This window comes from Wasmannia auropunctata, unplaced genomic scaffold (assembly GCF_000956235.1).
Source record: "Wasmannia auropunctata unplaced genomic scaffold, wasmannia.A_1.0 LD336099.1, whole genome shotgun sequence".
Taxonomy (NCBI): domain Eukaryota; kingdom Metazoa; phylum Arthropoda; class Insecta; order Hymenoptera; family Formicidae; genus Wasmannia; species Wasmannia auropunctata.
In genome coordinates this window covers 432,206-449,797 of record NW_012026791.1, presented here as the reverse complement: position 1 = coordinate 449,797, position 17,592 = coordinate 432,206, and the positions used below count along the sequence as shown (strand labels likewise).

General features: G+C 38.9%; 2 protein-coding genes across 6 annotated transcripts in view; one reads left to right on the top strand and one right to left on the bottom strand.

Annotated features, from left to right (window-relative positions):
• The first annotated feature begins 288 nt into the window (after positions 1–288).
• Positions 289–3,398, top strand: LOC105462106 (WD repeat-containing protein 92). 2 transcript variants are annotated; one of them, XM_011708649.1, is made up of 5 exons: positions 289–385; positions 521–903; positions 1,276–1,776; positions 1,864–1,961; positions 2,410–3,398. In XM_011708649.1, the coding sequence occupies exons 2-5, from the start codon at positions 637–639 to the stop codon at positions 2,615–2,617; spliced, it is 1,074 nt and encodes a 357-aa protein (XP_011706951.1). In that variant the 5' UTR covers positions 289–385; positions 521–636; the 3' UTR covers positions 2,618–3,398. The 2 variants fall into 2 exon arrangements, with proteins under 2 accessions (XP_011706951.1, XP_011706944.1); XM_011708642.1 differs by having other exon boundaries at positions 289–903.
• A 716-nt stretch (positions 3,399–4,114) lies between these two features.
• LOC105462067 (DNA-directed RNA polymerases I, II, and III subunit RPABC3) overlaps positions 4,115–17,592 on the bottom strand; it is a 56,121-nt gene continuing 42,643 nt past the window's right edge. For all 4 annotated transcript variants that reach the window (XM_011708595.1, XM_011708606.1, XM_011708613.1 and 1 more), the window contains one exon: positions 4,115–4,552. In XM_011708595.1, the coding sequence (XP_011706897.1) occupies positions 4,435–4,552 (118 nt within the window). In that variant the 3' untranslated portion in view covers positions 4,115–4,434. The remainder of the gene's footprint in view (positions 4,553–17,592) is intronic.

Genomic DNA, 17,592 nt, shown 5'->3' with positions numbered 1-17,592 from the left:
CTAAAAGGTTGCGTACTACTTTTTTTTTATAGGTTTCTAATTTATATTTAATATACGTAATATATATTTTATAGATAACTAATATTTTGCAAATGCAAACCACGATGTACTATCTTTAGTTTAAAAGCAGTATAACACCAATCGTGGTCCGCATTTGCAAAATATTAATGCGTTTTGAAATCTATAAAAAAGAAAGTGTCGCAACCTTTCAGTGAGCGAGTGTACATACATGTTGTCATTCGCGCTTCGCGCGCGAGCGGTTAAGGGCGCGCACCACCACCAACCTCTCCGCGACGACCGCGACACTCGCGGGGTGCATGCTGCTCCAGTGACAGTTGTCTCTCTTTTTGTCGATTTCTACCAAGGTAGATTAACTTTGATCCAGGTTTGACTTACTTTGTATCTTTTTCTACTCTTAAGAATTAGAACAAGATGAAAAGTAAAATAAAACCGTGATTAAAGTTAATCTACTTGGTAGAAATGAGCATTTCCGAGTTCCGATTGAAACGACGATTTCTAGATGGCGTACAAGTTTGTTTATAGTTACTCGTAAAGCGATCTAAATGCCGTCGGAGTCGGGACGAACTTTCTCGGCGGTATTAAAGTCGAGGAGAGAATATCACCCTGGCCTCAAATATGGATAAGCTTTCGAAGCCGCAGATAATCTGCCACGTCGAGAAATCGGTGGATTATTCGCTGTTCGACGCAAAATGGATACCGTGCAGCGCGAAGTTCGTGGTTATGGGTGCTCGACCTCGCGGCACCGGTATCATACAGATTTACGAGGTGTCCGGTGGCGAGTTGAAGCTCGTCAAGGATATAGAGAGGTCCAGTCAGATGAAGTGTGGAACATTCAAGGCTTCCAGTCTTCGCGATCGATACTTGGCTACTGGTGATTTTAAGGTCTCTCTTATTTTAACGTACATTATACATTTAACATACTTGGCTACTAATGAGATTTTAAGGTCTCTCTTATTTTAACGTACATTATACATTTAACATACTTGGCTATTGACGAGGTTTTAAGGTCTCTTTTATTTTAACATACATTATACATTTAACATACTTGGCTACTAATGAGGTTTTAAGGTCTCTCTTATTTTAACATACATTATACATTTAACATACTTGGCTACTAATGAGGTTTTAAGGTCTCTCTTATTTTAACATCTCACGTGTAAGATCCTTGTTACGCTCGGTATTCACATTCATCAAAATGTTTTATGCGATGTCCAATTTTGATTCATGAATTATGAAGGGGAAAAATTTTTACAGGGCAAATTAAATATCTACAATCTGGAGGATCCTTTGATACCAGTTTACTCGGCTAATGCCCACACGCAGATTATAAATGCCATTGACGGAGTGGCGGGTGCTAGTGTGGGATGCGGAGCGCCGGAACTGGTGACTGGATCCAGAGACGGAAGTGTAAAAGTATGGGATCCCAGGCAAAAGAGTCGACCGGTCGCTGTCATGGAGCCCAAGGAGGGGGAGAGCCGTCGGGACTGTTGGTCGGTTGGATTCGGCAATTCTTACAATTCCGAGGAGAGAGTGGTAGCAGCGGGCTATGATAATGGAGATGTTAAAATGTTCGACCTGAGAGCGATGTCACTGAGATGGGAGAGCAATTTGAAAAACGGAGTTTGCGGTCTTGAATTCGACAGAAAGGACATCCCCATGAATAAGCTGGTTGCCACTACGCTGGAGTCCAAATTCTATCTCTTTGACTTAAAGACCCAGCATCCCAAGAAAGGTTTTGCTTACCTTGTCGAAAAGGTATTGCTTTAATGAAAATTGACATGTATTATAATCTTTCTGCGCAAATAAGTATTTATAATATGTCGAATGCATGTATGATTTCAGGCACACAAGTCAACGATATGGCTGGGTAAGCATTTGCCGCAGAATCGTGAATTGTTCGCCACATGCGGCGGTGAAGGATCAATCTGTCTTTGGAAATAGTAAATACATATATATATATAAAATACACACGCGCGCGTGTTCATGTTTTTCTATAACACAGTTACACGTTACATCTAGTAAAGGTGCAAATTCATGAGACGCTCGTTTTAGCGTTAAAGCCACGGCACACAGAAAAGCTTAATCAAAACTCAGTAAGACGTAAAGAAATCAACATGTTGAATTTTTGGTAATCACGTGTGACTTCGACTTTGACGTTAGCGTCAAAAAAAGAAGCTGGATTTTCTCAGCTTTAGCGTTAAAGGCTGTTGTTATTTTGTTCGGAACATTTTAGATATACGAATTATAGGATTGACGTTAAACTTGATATTGCCGCTTTTCGTGCAAGCCAACTATGATCACGTAATTTTGACGCCAAAAATGAGCGTCGAGCGTCAGCATGAAAAGGCACCTTAAGAATTCTTGAAAATCGATTGTTTTTTTTTTCAGCGATTATCCAGAGAAGAGGAAAACTACGGACGCCGACGGAATCGAGCGAGGAGTTACGGGCAATGTCAGTTTGCTGCAGAACTGTACGCTCTCGACGCAGCCTATCAGCTCTTTGGATTGGAGCCCGGACAAGCAAGGACTCGCCGTTTGCACGTCGTTTGATCAATGCTTACGCGTTATCATCACTACGAAACTGAATACGTATTGATTAAACATAAAGTAACATGTAAATAAGCTTGTACGTGTACAAGCGGAAACAAAGCGGTTCACACAGCCTTTTCACTTTATATATATATATATTATATATATATATACATATACGCTTAAGATAGCCATTAATGAAAGAAGTTTTTGTTTTATACGCAAAGATTTTATTAAACGATAGAACTAAGAGATAAGGAAAAGGCATTTGTTATTTAACATATTTGCCAAAATGGCACTCGATGTTACGGAAATTGAATCGAGACATCGATTTCTCACTCGCGAACGCAAGATGCATTATGCAACAGCGGGCAGACGAGAGCGAATTATATGTCATTGGGCCAATCTATTTAGGATCGGACCCTTATTAAGCACCGGCCATCTTGCGCACGGTCGTGAATGTTACGCAATATCGCACGCGACGTCCGCCATTTGAGATGCGTTCTCGGCCCACGCGTTGTCGCTCGCACACCTCCATTGCATCGCGCGCGCGAGGGCACAGCATTACAAACGCGCGCTAACACAAGGTCAGGAATACCTCGACTTTAATTACGTGAATTAGACGTCGGCCAAGTCGCATCTCTCGCCCGCTTGTCGCGATGTACGTTGATGTTTGTCAAGATCACCCCCCCCGCCCATTTCATTTAATCCTTTTACATCCAATTAATATATCTCGTTTCATTTCGACCGCACAGATTAGGAGTGCAAAAAAAATTTAATTAAAATAATTGTGCACAATACACGCTCCAATATCGTGGCATATCTACTCCTTTTTTTTTCATAAAATTGGTTTTCTGAAGAAACATTTATATTCTTTTTTTTTTATTGCAACGTACTCTCATCAGTACCACATATTTTCAAGGGGATTGATTTTACATCTTGTATATATTATGCAACAAATTTTTTATTTGCTCAACACAAAATAAAATCGATCGAAAATTGAAAGACTATATCAAAGAAAAATCGCTATCCCGACAGTGTACCGAGTGTCGGTTGGCTAATTACAAGGCGCGCGTGTGGAATATATGTGTATTTACAGGAGCATATATACGAACACGTGGACAAACAGAAAAGTGTATGCAATACCTGGTTCCTATTTTTGTTTCTTAATGGCGCACTTGGTGATGCACTTTGATGGCGATTTGGTCAACGTCCAAGATTTGCATTGCTTCTCCTATGTAACCCCAACTACATGATCAACGCGATTAAATTTTAAATGAAAAGATCAGTCTTGTTTCTCATTAAAAAATACATTATCGACAAGTACTCTTATTAGAAATTTTCATTAATTGTATTTTATTTTTCAAACTTCTGATTCGACAAAAATATTAATTTTTAATGATTTATATAATACAACCTTTCCACTTAAGAATGATTTCATTTACCCGATTGTTATTCTATTCAAATTGTTATACTACTCCACCACATTTAACGATCTACGATCGATGATGAGCTGTAAATAATGAGGAGTTGGCTCGATGGGAGTTGATAAATAAAAAAGGAATTCAGCATAAAAAATAATTTTATTTCCCTTAATTTCCTAGTGGTAATCATGGCAGTAGTAAGAGATTATTTGATAACTTTGAACGTAAAAAATCTTTATGCATGAATCTCCCGAATAAATATTTTTAAGGTAAAAAAAATTTCATGTACAGTAAAATCCATATTATTATAAAAAAAAGTGAATCAACATTTGATTAAAGTGTTAATATATATATTAAAACATGAAAAGAGTTTCTTCATTTTGATAGTTTTATTTGTTGAAGGTACTTTTAAATGATTTGTGTCCGTGTTGAACTGTGTGACGAATTGACAATGAAAATATCAAAATGCAAGTTTCTTCATTAGCAAGTACATATGTTGATCTATCTCGAAGCCGTGAAGATTGTTCGCATCGCCTTGTAACCTCATCAGCAGACCTCCGAAAGACACGTAGGCTGATCTGAAAGTAAAATGAAAAACTAAGTCAGTTTCAGTTGTACATCGTTTACGTCGTTCTGTACAGTGCCTTGGGCACTTGAGATACCCTACGAGATACGATACATTCTGACGCGACCTAACACATTACGCTTTTGAACTAATATCACCTAAGATTAACCTTACATTCATACAGTTTTTCTATTCATGTTCCAAGAAACTTTCGAGGTCGTCAATTAATGCTTCTCCTGGTAGCAGCAGATTTGCGACCGTCATAATTGCAGTGCCGATAGCGGTCGTGTATATAGATTGACCACACAACCAGCTAACCACACTGCCAACATGCCGATTGCTATATACATATATATATATACATATATATATAGAAAATCCTTTCCTTTAAAATGATTAAGAAAGATGTATCTGTTGAACCGAAAAGTCCATCAAAATACTCCCAGCTCTTCAAGCTCGACTGTTGATTTTCATCTTCGTGTCATTTTCCCGTTCCATCTTCATTATGATGTATATACACATCGAAAATTAATGCTTCGCAGAATTATTTTTAAACATTAGTACAGTATAATAATTATTTGAAGTTGCGTTTTAATAAAAAACTTGCAAGTATATGCAAAACAATAATAACACATTGACTCCAATACATCACAAGTGATAAAATTCTTGTTTCAACGTATCAATGATATTCTTGTGTATCAACATATTAAATATATCTGATTTGATTGTCAATCATATTGATAACGCTTATAAAATAAAAAGAGTTTAATAACTTTAGTTAAAGAGAGAGGGGGGAAGGGGGGGGTGAGAGAGAGCGAGCGCTTGTTTTTTTACTTCATCTATTTTCATTCATCTTATCTGTGTTATCGATCATATTTGATAGGTTCGTAGATACAAAAAGAAGTAAAATCGCTCAACGAGCTGTCAAATTGCTAATTGGAGCAAAATTTCTTTTTAACTACTTCAAAGTAAATATTTAAGCGAAAATATTATCTGAAAAAGAAGTAGATGTGCTTCGGATATAGGTAGAAACATAGAATTTTTGGAAAATCACTTTAAAAACATATTTGCGTACTTGTACACAATTTTAAAATTCGATGAAAATGAAAAATGGAAATTAAATATCGACAATTTTTTATTTTTGTAATTTTGAGTAGACATTTTAATAGACGATTTATATATTGCTGCGGCATATGTAACGAATTTAACTAAGTTACCTAGGTAGATTAGAAGTGCACGGTACTTTTTGAAGTTTTTTTTACATTTAGATTAAGACGAAAAGAAGAGGAAGAGGGAGGTAAAGCCAGACTGTAAACGTAAATTTAAACTTGGCTAAAAATCATTGACTCTTGTAAGAGCGGAGTATTTCTTAGACAGAGGCAGAGATTCGACAAAGGCAAGGTCAATCGATAGGAAAATCTCGTGCGCCGCGAGTATTCTCTTTTTGGTATTCGCGCATTTTCCCTCTCGTCTCTCACACAAGCCACGTGAAATTTGGATTTTATATATGTGTTCAGAAATGCCTAGCCATCTGAACTTGCAGGGATAACGGCTCATATATATATATATAGATAGATAGATAGATAGATAGATACATATGTATATTCAAAATACATGTATGTATATGTGCCCCTGTAAATTCAGATGGCTAGGCATTTCTGACGCCGTGATACATTAGCATCACGAGTTACGCAAAATGCATTTTATAAGCGTTATCAATATGATTTGACAATCAAATCAAATATATTTAATATGTTGACACACAAGATTCTATCACTTCTATGATATATTGGAGTCAATGTGTTATTTTCTTGCACATACTTTCAAGTTATAAAATGTTTGTATATCAAATATATATATGACTTTGTAACTAAATTAATTTTGAACTAATATCTGTCTAAGAATAGATAGATTCTTACGTATTAATTAATACTAATATTTATGAAAATAAAAACAATTCAATATATTAATAAATAATTCTGATACTGAGAAAATGTTTCTTTTTATGTCATCTGGATAATACAGGAAAGAGAACTTGTTCAAAACTATATAATTTATTTTTCTATCTATACTAAAACACTAAATTAATCGCTAATAAAGGCGCTGGTGAAATTAAATGAAGAACGCATCAGATGATTTTTATTGCCATTTGATACAACATATGATTCTATGTACTATGTATAAAGCAATGCGTGTGTATATTTATGTGTGCATATAAATAATTGCCACGTACATAAACGCAAAGCCTTGTTACATGAAACAAATATGCAACAAGCACTCCTCCATTAACAAATCCCCCGTCACGAACTGTCGAATGCCATTATACATTTATTTATAGAGAACTGTCATTGCCGATGACATCGCATTAAAAGGAAAAAGAAAAACATTTATTAATGCATTCGTCAAATTCCTTTTCGCCACAAGATATCATATCTCGGAATAAAAAAGAAAAAATAGGATGAAAAGCGGCAATAACAGTTATTTTTTAGCAGAATGTATTTATTGCAGCACATACACATATTGTGCGGTTTCGAACAGAATTTCCTGTAGAATGCTCCTCTATACAGAATCGATTATACCGAACGATTTCACACTGTAGAAATTGATATTACACATTCATCAATTGTCCCAAGTTTTTTACGTAACAAACACGTCAACAATATTATCTATTATTATCTATCGTCAATTATTGTAGGAACATTAAACAAATTTGAGATTCTGAAAATAAAAATTACCGATGCGCTAGCGCAACTTAATACTTTAGAAATACATGAAGATTAATTGAATTAATATTTATCTTTAAAAAAACACTTGTGAATAATGTTCTTAACATTACGACGCATATTTCGCTGTGTACATTGTAATTGTAATAATTATATACTTCAAATAGAGAAAAATAAACTTAGAGCGAAACTTTAGAGCGAAAAAGAATAGTGTGGATGTACTACTTTTCTATGATCTACTTTACAGAGTTACAGAAAGTGTAAAATAATTCGTATACGAGTTCTATCATAAGGTTGTCTATTATTCTCATTAAAAGAATATTTAAACCAGAGATGAATAATTGAATTGTAAAAAATTAAAAATCGCTAATATTTGTTTACATTTTTTATTAAAATGAAAAATTCTTGATTAAATTTCATTATAAAATATTAACGCAACGCGAATCTAAAATTGCTAAAAAAAATTCAGGGATCTTTTCTCTGATTTAAATTTTCTCTCGAATTCAGGAGATTGTTAGATACTAATAAAAAGTCCTGAAGATTCTGTGTAAAAAAAAAACGAAATTTTAACGAAAACGTTATATTATATAATGTACATCGAGGTATGCACGATATATAATCATCCCTTTGTAAGTTTTGGAATGATCTGAAAGAGACGACACGTAAACTTCCTAATGTCATTCTCTCGCTCGCGACGATTGATACCAGTCTGGTATCGATGTCGATTTTTAATACACATTTATCTCTTGTAGCGCTAAAAAGATGACGTCCTGTCACACAATAGCTGATGGCGGCGACAGAAGAGATGTCGTACCAGATAGTGCATTTACAGTATTCAGGGCCCGTGTAAACGCGCATCTGGCACGAGCCCCAACTGCCCTGTAATCTCGTATTGGCTCGCTTCCGCTCCGCTCGCTCTCATGCTCTTTTTACTCGTTATAATCTTCGCACAGTCTATCTCCCTTTTCCAATTTACCCTTTCTCGTATATCAAGTTGCAATAAAATTGCAATCTCTTTTCTGATATTAATAGTGAAATACTGTCTCAAATAAATAGCAATACTAAATCTGTCGTTAGTCGCTCGCGCGCGCACACGCACACGCATGCGTGTGTGTACGTGTGTTGGTGTAAAAAAAATGTAAACACTTATGTAATAACGTTCCAGTCACGCGATTATCTCTGACGTGTAATTAGTTCTTTATTCCACGACATAATTTTAAAAAAAAAAGCTTGAAAGCAATGAAAATTGCGACTCTGTTATGCTCGATAAATTTAAGTAGAACCAAAAATTCTTAACGAATTTCTTCAAGACGCAACAATAAAAACAACGACAATGAGTTAAAGAGTTTTTCTCGGGCGCGCCGTGTCGTTCAGAAGGATGTCAGCTGATGCTATTTTCCTCTCGAAACGCGAAACGAGAAGAGGACGACGCTGCTAATAATAGCAGCCACACTGTCCCCGGTGCCACGACGCACCGGCGCGCGGCGCGGCGTCGAGACGCGTCTCCTCGTCGTCGTGCTAACGTGATCCGTTAATGCACACTGACGGAGTCGGTACATCTTCTCTCGATGCTTTTAGACAGTTAATCCTTTCATAGACGCCGCCGGTGCGTTCCAAGGACATTTACGAGTCACCGATGTCACGATAACTTTCAAATTAGAGAGGAACAATCTCGTTAGTTTCGAATTTATTGTTAATTCACGCTCCCGAAATGATCCGTTAAGATTAATCAAAGATCAATAAAAAAAAATATTTTCTTGCTATATTTCGAAAAAGTTAAGAGCTGGTTAATATAAATAATCACTGCACCGCATGTAAAATTATAACATATAATCATACATTATAAACATTAATGTATTCTGAGATCCAGTCGCAATTTTAATTATCCTTCTTGCATATCGTCACAAAATATAATTCACCGACATAAATTATTGAACGTATGGTTTTTATTTTTTTGATCGTGTAAACACTGTAAACTCTTAAACAATTTACGAATTCGTGATTTCAGATTGCATCGTTTCTCTGCTGGGACTGATTTAGTATCGGAAAGGGGAGGTAGGTACCACGCGATAAACAAGACGATTATCTGTCGTCGATTATTTTCCAATCACATGCGCTCTCACGATAATATGAGATCACGTATAATTGTGAGACTATTATCCTATTCACGTATAATAAATGTACATTTGTTTTCGGTACCAATCTCGATTCGACCCGAATGATCCTATTGTCTTTTTGCACGATTCATCCCGGAATCTATATATCAGGCGTTACGATCGGTATCGCGAAATTGGAGCAATCGATCTCATTTCTGCGGTTTGGAGTTGGAAGGGAACAACAAATGCCCTTTGTTCCAAGAATCCAAGACACTTGTACTTTTATCCTCCAAGAGCCGCAGGGAATGAGAGACATCGGTTGCTCGAATCCCCAGAAATATCTCAAAATTGGAATTGATTTTCACACTGCAAGTTTGAGAAAACATCTTATTGCATTAATTGCACTAGTTTCAAACGTTTTAGAGATGCGCCCAACGCCGATATGCATATTATGGATACACTAATTACGCGATATCGCACCATAATCTCGAAATTTATCTAATTCAACTACCGATTTACTCTGATACTGAACTACTACTCTTTTTTTAAGATATTCAACCACCACCGATGACCGAGAGCACGATCGGCTGACGCGTAAAAACGACGCCTGAGATTGCCGAAGGAAAATTGTGTTCGCGGATGCACTTTGAAACTTGTCTTCTGCCGAAGAGAGTCGACGAGAGAGCGGCGGGGCCCGCAGTGCAGCGGCGTTGTCGACATCGATTATTCCTCGTGATTAACCCAGCGGCAACTGCGGCACCACGGGTGCAACTGCATCCGCAAAAGAGAAGGGCGCGGGGAGCAGGGCCCGGGCGGTTTGCCGAATGCAGTCGATCGCGCGGCGGCCGTTTTAGACACGCGGAGCTGCGAGAATTGCACAATCGTGGTACTCGTGCGACCTTGCCTGGTCCCGCAACAGGTGCATCGCGCGCGGCGGCGATCCAAAATTATCCTGGCGCGGCAGGTAATTCCGTTTGACCGGTCGCGTCGTGACCTTCCGCGTGTACAATCGGGAAGTGTTGAAACGTCGTCGAAAAGATCCTTATACGGCACAATCTCGATCGCAATGATCGCGCGGTAACAATAATAACGATTTTCCGCGCAACCGTTAAAAACGCAAGATGAAGAGATCCCGAAATCGTCGCTCGCAGCGAGAAATGCACTCGCAACTTTTTATTCGGAGGGGGGAGGGGGGGAGGAATATTTCGTCGCCATTCGTGAAAAGAGCCAGGGAGACAATTGCGATTTACGAGCGTGTTGCACGTTACACAGTCTGCTCTAGAGAGCAATAACGTTACACAATCACGACCTTGGACCGTGAGCGAGGAATTTATCGTGCCAAGTAAATCTCTGCTCGCTCAGAATGGAAATCGATCTCGGGGAAGTGTATAGCGCACGCGCATATGATCGAACGTTATCAATTTACATTTGCAGATTCGATCAAAGGTTCGATCTGTCATGACGAACGTGTAACTGTAGAGCTGGATGCGCCAATGAAGAAATTGCTCCAAAGAGAAGAGAAAAACTGTTTAAAAGATCGAAGCGGGGATGCCTTCCGTGCGATGTAATTGCGATTCGAAGACAGTCTACATTTCGCACGATATATATAATTGTAATACTAGCGTTTTACACCAACGATAATGAAACGAGTCAAGTTCTTTTGTCAATCGACGATATAAATTTCCTGGAATCACGCGTCGAATTACAGAGAGGAGGGGGAAAAGCGCGAATTAATATTATTTATCGCGTACGAATGCCGTGCGACTCGCGAGCGACACGCGCAACGACTAAGCGACGTCTAGAGCTGCTTGCGACTAAACCCGGCCTAGAGCAGGAGCATGAGCCAGCAACTGCAGCGGCAGCGGCACAGCCAGAAACAGCAAGCCAAGTAGAAACGGTTCGACGTTTCCAGTCGCACCAGCTAGGCGTTATACAATCCGCGTGCGTGTGCACGCTCGGCTGTCTCGTTGCTCTTTAACCAACGCGCGTGCCAAAAGCCTGAGAGACTCCCGTAAAAGATGGAACTTATCTACGAAGCTACGAATACTTATTAAAAAAAATTGATACAGAAACGTATCTTGTATAATTGTAAAATATAATTCGCAGTGTTTCAATATCTGTATAAAAGGAAAAGTTGACTCAAAATTAGTCTAAAAAAAACTGTTTAAATCGTTCAACAGCTTGACTGCAGTGCTTCAAAAAAGCATCATCAATCTGAAATATTCAGAATCAAAAGATTACGAATGGCACATATCGAGCAAACAATAACAATTACGGATATCGATAAATTCAAAAACATACTCTCTAAATTTTCTGAAGTGCTTTTCACTTTTTTTGGAGTGAATCTCACTCCAAAAGAGTGAAAATACTGCCCACTCGAATGGCCAAGTGACAGTATTTTCACTCCGGAAAATTTAGAGAGTAAACTTGATAGAATCTTATTTCTCGATTAATTTCAATTTTGGATCTAATTTCAGAATCCTATTTGAATCATACTTGCGGTTGCAATAAGCGCGATGTTTCGCGCTTTTTTTGTGCAGGAAAATTGTGACGTATGCGGGTATTGCATTCTCTAACTTCAACGTGTCTATATATATTCCATTCTCAGAATAACCGATGCACAATTTTTGCGACAGTATGCGTGTCATGCATGCGAATTAAGATAGGTAAATTAAAATCGAACACGACGAGGGGGGGGGGGGGGGAAAGAACGCGTGTTCAATGAAAGAACGAGAGAGAAGCAAAGCGAAACAATAGCGACGTACACGGTGGGAAATCCGAAGCGACATTCGCGCTTCGGCGGTAACGATGTAATTGGACCACTTTGCCGTTAAACGAGCTTAACGATCGATTCTACACCGTGCTACCATGATGCACACCGTGCCTTCCACGGATCCAGTCGGATCGGCATGACAGATCCTCCGACATCGTCACCTCGCGATGTCGCTACTAGCAATAATGGCAAAGTGCTTCGCTCTTTCCGTAGATGTATGTGACGATGAGGAAAATAAAAATTATCAGATCGATTTGATTGTGCGACTCAAACGAACAAAAGTTGCGCTGCTCGTGTTAAAATTATACCCTGTCCTAACAGCAAAAAAAAAAAAAACTAAATTTTTGTCAAGAAATACGCACCGATATATACGATTATGTAAAGCAGTTATCGTTGAGCATGTCTCGAACCAAAAAAAAAAATGGAAAGAATATGAAGAAAGTTTTTAAAAACATGAATACAAAGAAAAATAAACACTTCATTTATAAATGGCAAACGTTTAGTTGGCTTGTCATAACGTGAATAAAATACTCGCACTGTCGCCTAAAAATACGATTCTGACTGTTGAATGTGATTTTTATTAATTAAACCAATTAACGAGCTGATTGAATTTCTCAAGTTTACATTCCTCAATGGCACATCTTTCTTTCCCTAAGATGCGATGTAATTTCAAAAATTCGAATACTAAACCATACTAAACAATAATGTGCCGTCAGAATTTTGAAAAGCAGTTAAATCTCGACTGTCCCATGACCGCCGATAACGGAAGTTCGTCGCCGTCGGTGCAAAATTCGCGAGTGTGATCTCGATGCTGTCTCACAATCAACGCTAATCACTATAGCTGCAACTACATCTATAACTACGCAAGGGAGCTTGCGCTGCTCGAAACGAAGAGAGAAAATACGCGGCGGGAGATCGTACGACGGCGAACTAGGCGCGACTAACGTGGACGAATCTGGGTAAGTGCCGCGTCGCGCGATTATGCAATCGCGTGGCCGAAAAAGCTATGCCAAGATGCGTGGCGCTGGGCCACACACGCCCCATCATCCGCTTAACCTCGAAACATCGCGTTACAGCCAGAGAACGTGCGACGTGCCAACACGTCGGGGTTGGGTCTCGTTATTGTCGGGGTTGCGAAAAAGCCCAGGGTTACTTGGCTCGTCCTAAATGAATGCTCCCGCCTGGCCCCACGAGATGACCTCTGGGCATTGCATCCAGCTGTTATTTTCGAAATTACTTAACATTTCGCGCGATGTAAGACATATTTCTCTTCATTGGACGTCGAATTTATTAATGGAATAGTATCGTGATAAATTGGTCATCTCTGACGTACCTACACCTATGAAAATGTCACAAATTTCTCGCGTATTTATCAAATAATTTCAAACAAAATCTAATAAATTCGTTAATTATTTACCTTTCAAATGATACGCGTAAGGTTGATCTCTATATTATTTTATAATAACAGTTTAATGCAAAAAACCAAGTTTTTAATTAGAAATAATATTACATGGTATCGTCTTCGGAAATAGTACAAAAATATCTTTCCCAGCAACGAAAAACGTTTAATTAACCGGCTTGTTAATAAAATCCGACCGACGCGGAACATAAGCTCAAATTGCTTTATTGTCCTATAGTCGTATATTACGCTAGAGTTCGGTTTGCATGAGATTAATTTCAACTGTCAACTACCACCTATTCTATTTTGCATCGCCAATGGCAAATCTGAATTTCTATTCGTCGAACGTCAGATTCGAGTTACTTTTTTGTTCATATTTCCCCGCCTTTTTTATTATAAGAAGAATTGTATGTAATTTGCGAGTACATTTTTTTTCATAATTTCAAATAAAGATACACCCTTTTTTATATATATTACAATATATGCTCAATCTTGATATAGTTATACGTTGCATGTCGTTGTTGATAAATTAACATTGGAGAAAAGAGATAAGAAAATAGATACAAAACTAAATAAGGAACGCAAAACAAGCAGCGACTCTTACTGTTACTAATTTTAAGTTATAACGTAAAGAAAGAATAAAATATATAGAGTTCAGTTACTAAAACAGTATTTTAGAATCGAAAATCCAGAATACAAATTAAAACAAATGTAGTTATTACTATTGTAAAAAGAATAAAGAAAGAGATAAATGTGCTCGAGAAAAAAATCACTTATAACAAGTGAAAAATCGGAAGGAAACGGAATCGGATGAATTTTAGAGATTCGTTGTTCTACGAGTATACCTACGCGAATTTCGGATCTGTTCTATTGAGAATTTCGTAGCCAGTGATAATATCCGACAATGTCGGCGCGCACGTATCTGTTACACAGCTTTGAGATCGAATCGCCCGCTATTACTTTTTTTTTTCGTATAGACTTTTACGCGGGATATATAGGTCACTCTATCCGAAACGATCGATTCGCGCGTTGGCTCGTGGCACGGACGCGTCCAATAATGAGTCTACACTCGCGCGCAAGTTTCCGCGGCCAGGCGACCTTCGCCACGTTGTCGCGCGTATAATTGTTGCTAATTATCGAGAGCGCATGCCACTACGCACGCACGTGCACTTTCGCGACTAATCAAGTGCAGCGTAATAATGGCCTCATAACTCGCTATACGTGCGTTCTTTCCGTGAAACGGTCATTCGCGCTCACTTCAAACTTACGTCAAATCTTTACATTCTCTTTTAGTGTCGGTCCACAATAAGGATTTTAAGCCCTAAAAGCAGTAAGAAATAGATCAATCGTAGCCGAAATTAATTGATTGATAAATTGATTGAATATCTTACGGTGTAAGGCTTAAAATAAAAGCTTTATTGTGGACCGACATTATTCGAGAACAATCTGTCCAGAAAAGAATGATCGAATCTTCAAAAGCATATTGAAATTGACCTGCAATATTATTTTTTTCCCCGCATTCGATTTATAGAATCGAATGTTCGATAGCATGCTGTGTTTCTTGCACTAATATTAAATGATGTACTTTTTTCAGCTACTCTACACAAATAATTTTCTAAAGATAACATCGAAAAACAGACAGAGATGACAATAAACGACATCATTAATGTCAATGCGAATGATCTGTAATATTATATAACATAAACTTTCCCAATTGTGTTATCTTCGCAATACTCTTAAGGATTATTTTAGCGTGAAATACGAAACATGCTCTCATTATCTATGATTAGATGTGGCACGAAATTATAAGTCATTGAATTTGCAAGAGACATTTGTTCCTAACGTCAATGCAACGGAATGAGATAAAGTCTATGATAAGTCTCATGTCATTTATCTGAAGAAACAACAATATTGCATCAAACATCGCAAGGAAATATACTTCCGATGCGGAAAAAATAATTTTGATGGAACTTTCCACACGACAGACAATAGCTTTCTACATATTATACTTGCCAATTTATTAACCATTTTACAGAAAATTACGAACGTTGATTAATCTTTAGAAGTAAATTAAAAAAAATTAATTCATCAAGATTAGATTTCGTTACAGAAAAGAAGAGATACCAAAGTGACTCTCAAAGTGGATTAACGCAGAAATTAAGTGATCGAGTCCCTCTCAATGTCGATGCGAGCAATCGAGCGAAACGTAGCTTACGCAAACAAAAGTGCGTTACTCTCGAGATGCTCCGACGTGCTGCTGGGACATCCTCAAGAGACGGACGAGAAGAAGTAGCTGCTGAAGAAGAACCGCGAAGAGATCGCGACAGGTAGGTGGTCGAGGGACGAAGAGCAAACGTGGTGCATCTCTCCCTTGGCACAGGCGGGTATATAGGAACCTGGGTCAACTTAATCTTAGACGGCTACCACTACCGTCATCATCGTCGCACACTATCACCGCTGCTGCTGCTGTTACTACTACTACTACCACCACCACCATTACCACCACACGTGTTGGCAATAATCGTCGTCATCGTCATCGTCGTGGATCGTAATTTTCGTCACTACCGAAACGCGAGGCGAGGCGAGGCGAGACGAGGCGACACGTCGCTCTGTTCGACATGGTGCGAACGAGCCTTCAAGTATTCGCCATTTCGCATCGCGGCAGTCGTGGCAGTCGCGGCAGTCGCGACAGACACACGGCATACGCAATACAACGTCAGGAACCGGGGAGCGCACCTGCGCGCGCGCTGCCCGCACCGTTTTCTCGGTCGCGGCCCGTTTGTCCCCGTCACGACACCCCCCTGGCTGCACTCCATCCCGATCCCGATCCCTTCCTTCCTACCCTCCCCCCCCTCCTTCTCTCCTGCGGTCGAACGGCCGCTCCCCACTCGCGCGCGCGCGACCAGTGTGTCGCGGAGGGGTTGAGGAGGCACCTTTGGCCTACCTCCCTCATCCCTCGCGCCCTCCTCCAGCATCTCATCCTCCTACGCCACTCTACACACACACGCGCGCGCGCGCTCGAGAGAGTCGATTATCGTTCAGAATCGGGAGCTCTCCTCTACTACATGATACAATAAATAGAGAGATAGAGAGAGAGAAGAGGGGAGGGAGAAAAGAGAGAAAGAGACGTGGTAATATGGCGGTCGACCGTCAAACGCGAACACTGATTATGTAAGAAAAGACCAAGGAAATAAACTTGATATGCTTCGCAATAAGGTATAGCTGCAGATAAATTTGCATACTATACATATTCTCGCGGCTATTATTAAATACCACATTCTTATTTCCTTATTGTTATAAATATCGCTACAAGTTATGTAATAACGACATAATACAATTATATAAAACGTATAATAGCAGAATAGTTAAAAAAATAAAAAAATAGAGAAATAAGGTAAAGAAAAAAAGTTTTGGACTGGTCGTGCATTGCACCCGAAATTATCTCGTTATTTGTTATCTGTTAACGTCGCGCGATTATACAGCTCCCGAGAAACGTATATACTTGTCTCGCGAAATTGTTTTTATCGCGATACGTAGCGACGATGTGGTAAAGTAAGGCGCATACGTGCAGGATAGACGTATTAGTCAGACTAAATATCATTGTTATGTAATTGAGAGCCGGTACACAACACGCTACATGTTCTTCGGCTACGTCATTCAATGCAGCGCGCATAATGAAGCTATTCTTGGTTTATCGTCGTGCAGCAGTTTAAGTGCAATTAATTGATTGTATGTCGTGTATTCGGATTGATTGTAAAAGCGGCTTTCACTGGTAACGCGAATTAGCGAAACTGGAAAAGAAGTTCGATCGCTGATTTTAACTTGAAAAAAATTACGGAAATTATTTATACAAATCGCCGTGGGAGATCTGAATGAAGGCACGATACTGAAAATGCAAGCGTTTTATGTGGCTGGCCGAACGTCATGCAGTTGAACATGGAAAAATAATTTGTAGCGAAGAAATTAAAACGAATATTGCTCTGTATGAGATTATGTAAAAGATCCTACTCCTCCAGCAGTGGAAACAGGATTCGCTTTGATATTAGAGAGATGGACCTTTCT